Consider the following 6,118-nt stretch of genomic DNA (forward strand, 5'->3'; position numbering starts at 1 on the left):
TGACACTACACCCCTCCCTATAGGTGTGACTGGGAAACCATGTGTGTTAGTGACACTACACCCCTCCCCTATAGGTGTGACTGGGAAACCATGTGTGTTAGTGACACTTCACCCCCTCCCTATAGGTGTGACTGGGAAACCACGTGTGTTAGTGACACTTCACCCCCTCCCTATAGGTGTGACTGGGAAACCATGTGTGTTAGTGACACTACACCCCCCTCCCCTATAGGTATGACTGGGAAACCATGTGTGTTAGTGACACTACACCCCCTCCCTATAGGTGTGACTGGGAAATCGTGTGTGTTAGTGACACTACACCCCTAAAGGTGTGACTGGGAAACCGTGTGTGTTAGTGACACTACACCCCCTAAAGGTGTGACTGGGAAACCGTGTGTGTTAGTGACACTACACCCCCTGTAGGTGTGACTGGGAAACCATGTTTGTTTGTGACCCCCCCTATAGGTGTGACTGGGAAACCATGTTTGTTTGTGACCCCCCCTATATGTGTGACTGGGAAACCATGCTTGTTTGTGACCCCCCTGTAGGTGTGACTGGGAAACCATTTTTGTTTGTGACCCCCTATAGGTGTGACTGGGAAACCATGTTTGTTTTGACCCCCCTATAGGTGTGACTGGGAAACCATGTTTGTTTGTGACCCCCTCCCCTATAGGTGTGACTGGGAAACCATGTTTGTTTGTGACCCCCCCTATAGGTGTGACTGGGAAACCATGTTTGTTTGTGACCCCCCTATAGGTGTGACTGGGAAACCATGTTTGTTTGTGACCCCCTCCCCTATAGGTGTGACTGGGAAACCATGTTTGTTTGTGACCCCCCCTATAGGTGTGACTGGGAAACCATGTTTGTTTGTGACCCCCCCTATAGGTGTGACTGGGAAACCATGTTTGTTTGTGACCCCCCCTATAGGTGTGACTGCATAGAGAGGTTACAGGGGAAACTGGACTACCTTCGCAATCATCTCAACGACACAATCATCTTTAAAAACATCTACAGATACGCCTTTGACTTTGCCAGGGTGAGTCTTCGTTCACTGGTTCACAGTCAGGCAATGGTTTGACCTCCTAAGAAGAGATAGAGGGTCTGGATGCATTTGGAAAGTATTCAGACCCCTTTTCCCACATTTTGTTACGTTACAGCCTTATTTTTAAATGGATTAAATCGCCCCCCCCCCCCTCATCAATATACACACAATACCCTATAAAGACCAGGGAAAAAAATGGATTTTTTTTTAGAAATGTTTGCAAATGTATATAAAAAATATAAAAAAATGGAATCACATTTACATAAGTACTTTGATGGTCCTGGGTGCTCTAGAGCAGGTTTTCATCAAGGATCTCTGTACTTTGCCCCATTCATCTTTCCCTCGATCCTGACTAGTCTCCCAGTCCCTGCTGATGAAAAACATCCCCATAGCATGATGCTTCCACCACCATGCTTCACCGTCGGGATGGTGCCAGGTTTCCTCCAGACATTCAAGCCAAAGAGTAAATTCTTGGTTTCATCAGACCAGAGAATCTTGTTTATCATGGTCTGAGAGTCCTTTTGGTGCCCTTTGGGAAACTCCAAGTGGGCTGTTATGTTCCTTTACTGAGGAGTGGCTTCCCTCTGGCCACTACCATAAAGGCCTAATTGGTGGCGTGCTGGTTGTCCTTCTGGTAAGGTTCTCCCATCTCCACAGAGGAACTCTGGAACTATGTCAGAGTGACCATCGGGTTCTTGGTCACCTACCTGACCTTGGCCCTCCTCCCCCGGTTGCTCAGTTTGGCCGGGCAGCCAGTCCTGGGGTCTGAGTCTCTTCACGGGGCCTCTGGGTGTCCAGGGGGCTGGCAATGGCAGCAGTCATGATGGTGTTGCAGACGGCTCTAGGAAGAGTCTTGGTGGTTCCTAACTTCTTCCATTTAATAATGATTGAGGCCACTGTGATCTTGGGGACCTTCAATCCTGCAGACATTTTTTGGTACCCTTCCCCAGATCTGTGCCTCGACACAATCCTATCTCAGAGCTCTACGGACAATTCCTTCGACCTCAAGGCTTGGTTTTTGCTCTCTTGTAGAGCCTTTCCTTATCATGTCCAATCAATTTAATTTACCACAGGTGGACTCCAAGTTGTAAAAACATCTCAAGGATGATCAATGGAAACAGGATGCACCTGAGCTCAATTTCAAATCTCATAGCAAAGGGCTGAATACTTATTATGTACGGTATCTGTTTTTTATTTTTAATACATTTGCAACATTTCAAAAGCCTGTTTTCCCTTTGTCATGGGGTGTTGTGTGTAGATTGATGAGGAAAAAAATGTAATTTAATCAAAAGGCTGTAACGTAACAAAATGTGGAAAAGGTCTGAATGCATACATTACCTCTTCCTCTTTATCATCTCTCTTACCCCTCCCCCTGACTCTCTGTTCTCTCCCCTTCTCCTCCCTCCCCCAGGATAAGGATCAGAGGAGTCTGGACATGGACACAGCTAAGTCCATGCTAGGGTTGCTTCTGGGGAGAACATGGCCACTCTTCCCTGTCTTCAACCAGTTTCTGGAGGTAACACACACCCTATGCTGAACACAAATGTGTTGTCCCTGCACTGACTCCCTCCTAATATCGATCTCCTTTCTCCTCCCCCTATCCCCGCTCCTCTATTGTCTCTTCCTCTATTTTCTCTCCTCCCCTGCAGCAGTCCAAGTACAAGGTGATGAATAAGGACCAGTGGTATAACGTCTTAGAGTTCAGTCGTACAGTCAGCACAGACCTCAGTAACTATGACGAGGATGGAGCCTGTGAGTACGTACACACACACTAAAGCATACAAAAACACACGAAAAAACACACACACACACAGTCCGTCTAACACTACTCTCTCGCTCTCGCTCTCTCTCTCTGCAGGGCCGGTGTTATTGGATGAGTTTGTGGAGTGGCAGAAAGCTCGGCTGGCAGCGTTATAGCTGAGGACACACTCGCCAAACCGCAGAAGAGGAGAAAGAGAGAAGCTCACATGAAGATGTTCTCCCTCCGTTTGAAATATACAGAAACGGCACACACACTATAGAGAGATGGCACACACACACCTTCCATGGACTGTGCACACACACACCCATACGGTGTCACGGCGTGCAGATACACTTCCAGTGACGGCCTCTGCTTAGTGGGCCAAACAGTGAAGTCCTCTCTCTCTGAAGATAGTTTGTCAGTGTTAATTTAAGCAAGTTCAACAAGGAGAAAACAAACAAAAAACGAAAGGGGGAACTATTTTTCATATATATTGCATCTGTGGCCACAGTTCTCTAGCCATTGTTGTGAAGCTCGACTGGGGAATTTTTTGGTTTCCTTGAACATTTTTTCCCTTCATTTTTGAGTCTTACCTTGTTTATAGTATGTTTTCAGAACAAGAATAAAGAATGGAATTCAACCAAATATACTGGGCTGTGATTGGTACGACCAAATTAATCTTGTTTACCATACACTTGCTTGATGCTCATTGGGTCTGGTGGATCAACAAGTCCAACATGGCCTTCGTTAAAGATCCAACACAGACGTTTTTATATCCATATCAAATATTTTATTGTTAACAATTAAGTACCTTAATATGATTGTTTTAAATTAAAATACTCAAAAAGAAACAGAAGTGGTCTGAGTGGGGAACTAGAGAACTATGTTATTGGCAGAAAGGTTTGGAACTCTTTCTTATTGGTCTATTAACAAATTTACTGCCTGGTGATGTCACCAGACAGGCCAAAACTCCATCCCACCAAAACAGGTGGTCTTTTCGAACAGTTCTTGCACTAAAAGTACATGATCTGAATTTTCACAGTATTACTCCAGCCTCAGTATGGAAATATACACAGTGTAGAAAGCATTAAGAAAACTGTCCTAATATTGAGTTGCAGCCCCCTTTGCCCTCAGAACAGTCTCAATTTGTTGTCGGGCATGGACTCTACAAGGTGTTGAAAGCATTCCAAAGGGATTGCTGGCTCATGTTGACTCCAATGTTTCCCACAGTTGTGTCAAGTTGGCTGGATGCCCTTTGGGAGGTGGACCCATTCTTGATGCACACGGGAAACTGTTGAGCATGAAAAACCCAGCAGTGTTAGTTCTTGACAATTAAACTGGTGCGCCTGGCACCTACTACCATCTTTTGTCTTGCCCATTCACCCTCTGAATAGCACACAGACACAATCCATGTCTCAAGGCTTAAAAATCCTTCTTTAACATGTCTCCTCCCCTTCATCTACACTGATTTGAAGTGAATTTAACAAGTGACATCAATATGGGAACATAGCTTTCACCTGGTCAATGTTTTGTACACTCAGTGTCTATAGAACACAGGGAAATCATGTTTTTTTTAAACTGCCCTGGTCCTTTAACCCAATAGAAAGAACACGATTAAGTCCCGAGGCAATAGCAATCGGCTTTATATTTAATCAATCACTTCCCTCTGAACACTTCCTCACATATTGTGTACCTCTAATTTGGAGCCCTGTCTTGCAGTCGTGTGATTCGCTAAGCTCAAATAATGATGAAATAAATCATATTTTTTTGTTCACTCTTACATAGGCCAGACTAGATGTTATTCCAGGCTTATTAGAGTTTTGCACAATTATAACCTGGGGACAAGGTTAGAACCATATACACTGGGATTAACAACACAATCATCCCAAGTTAACATGTATTTTATTTCATGTTTTATTTCCAATTACGTTAACAAAATATTAATGGAATCTGCTGGATTTGATGACAAGTCAAAATCTTAAATTTGTCTGGGAATTTGTGATTGAGTAAATGTTTTACAATGGAGTGAAATGGCAAGGCACTATCTGTTAAAGTTGTCCAGTAAGAAACTATTTTTTCTGTTCCAAACTATTTTGGTACGGTGTGTCTGTATGCCCTATTGAACATGACCCTGATCTTCCTGCTTAGGGGCTGCATCTATCAAGACTAGAAGGGCTGACCTAGAAACAGTTTTGCGTTTTAATTCGTAATGATTAAGATTTATATGAACCGGTCAGGATGGGATAATTTTTCAGCCGCCATACTGAGATGCTTTATGAATACAGGCCCAGATCTTGTATGTCACATCTCCAGTTGAAAGACTGGTTTCTCCTGGCCCTGGGATGGACTGGCTGTATCCCTTTCGTCAGGGTCTGAGTCTCTACCCGGGGCACTCTGGGTAGAGGGGGCTGGCGCTGGCAGCAGCCATGATGGTGTTGAGCCTGGTGAGGGACAGCGAGCACTGCTTGGGCGGGGGATAAGTACTGTTCTCTTCATGACATTTGCTCCTGAAGCTTCTCTGAGTTTTGGCCAGTGGAGATAGGCTGACTTTGTCCATGATAATGATTGTCGTCCAGGCAGAGTTATCCTCATCCTCTTGTTCCACATCCTGCCGGAATACCACGCTGACTGTTTCACCATGGTTACGATGTCCCTGTCCTAGCGACCGCTCCCAATTCACACACCTTAGGAGTGTTGGTAAAATGTATCTGTATTTAATGTTGATGATGATTAAATGAGGGAGGTAAAGAGTGAATGCATGTGAGTCCCAAGTGGCAACCTATTATATAGTGCATGTCTTATTAACACAACATGGATGCCTTACAACAGTACTTACAGCTGGTTGGATGAGTGTAGTTTGTCCTCCGGTCAGTAGGAGGCAGTAGTACAGGCTGCTGTGGTGAGGAGAGGCAATGTGGATCCGCAGGCTACCATCTCGTTGCATAGTAACCAACATCTTTCTGGTTGGCATGAAGACTGCTGTTCAGGACCTGACCAAATGGGGTCTGTCAGTACTGAACTGCTCCTACACACACACACCAGTATAAACAGGGGTATGGGGACATTCCAAAAAGATAGTCTTTTTTTGTGTGCATTATCTCACCTGCATGTGTTGTGTTCATGCAAGACAGTGTGAGGCTCCTCTCTTTGTGAACTCTGACCCTGGAGGTGTAGCTTAGGGTTTGACTGACCACACCCATACAGAGTGCTGAGCCAATCAGTACATACCCCGGAATTCTCCCCTTCCCCACCACTACACACACACACACACAGAGTAAGGATAATGTTTCCCAGAGGACCCATGTTGAGTAACATGTTTTTATATTCCACAGAGAAAT

General features: G+C 44.8%; 1 protein-coding gene and 1 long non-coding RNA gene across 6 annotated transcripts in view; one reads left to right on the forward strand and one right to left on the reverse strand.

Annotated features, from left to right (window-relative positions):
* The window catches only part of LOC118397376 (DCN1-like protein 5), a 38,814-nt gene extending 35,389 nt beyond the window's left edge, over window positions 1-3,425 (forward strand). Inside the window, exons 1-6 of one of the 5 annotated variants that reach the window (XM_052467498.1) lie at window positions 464-504; window positions 626-712; window positions 754-1,033; window positions 2,451-2,555; window positions 2,689-2,795; window positions 2,898-3,425. In XM_052467498.1, coding sequence (XP_052323458.1) covers window positions 479-504; window positions 626-712; window positions 754-1,033; window positions 2,451-2,555; window positions 2,689-2,795; window positions 2,898-2,916 — 624 coding nt within the window. In that variant the 5' untranslated portion in view covers window positions 464-478 and the 3' untranslated portion in view covers window positions 2,917-3,425. Of the gene's footprint in view, window positions 1-463; window positions 505-625; window positions 713-753; window positions 1,034-2,450; window positions 2,556-2,688; window positions 2,796-2,897 lie in introns of those variants that run through there. The other 4 variants (XM_052467497.1, XM_052467499.1, XM_052467500.1 and 1 more) reach the window with 4 other exon arrangements.
* A 55-nt stretch (window positions 3,426-3,480) lies between these two features.
* On the reverse strand, window positions 3,481-6,118 carry LOC127908661 (uncharacterized). Its single transcript, XR_008067903.1, has 3 exons — window positions 5,884-6,118; window positions 5,617-5,770; window positions 3,481-4,071 (listed from the first exon to the last, which is right to left on the reverse strand). It is a non-coding gene; the product is annotated as an uncharacterized LOC127908661 (long non-coding RNA).

This window comes from Oncorhynchus keta, chromosome 18, assembly GCF_023373465.1.
Source record: "Oncorhynchus keta strain PuntledgeMale-10-30-2019 chromosome 18, Oket_V2, whole genome shotgun sequence".
Classification (NCBI taxonomy): domain Eukaryota; kingdom Metazoa; phylum Chordata; class Actinopteri; order Salmoniformes; family Salmonidae; genus Oncorhynchus; species Oncorhynchus keta.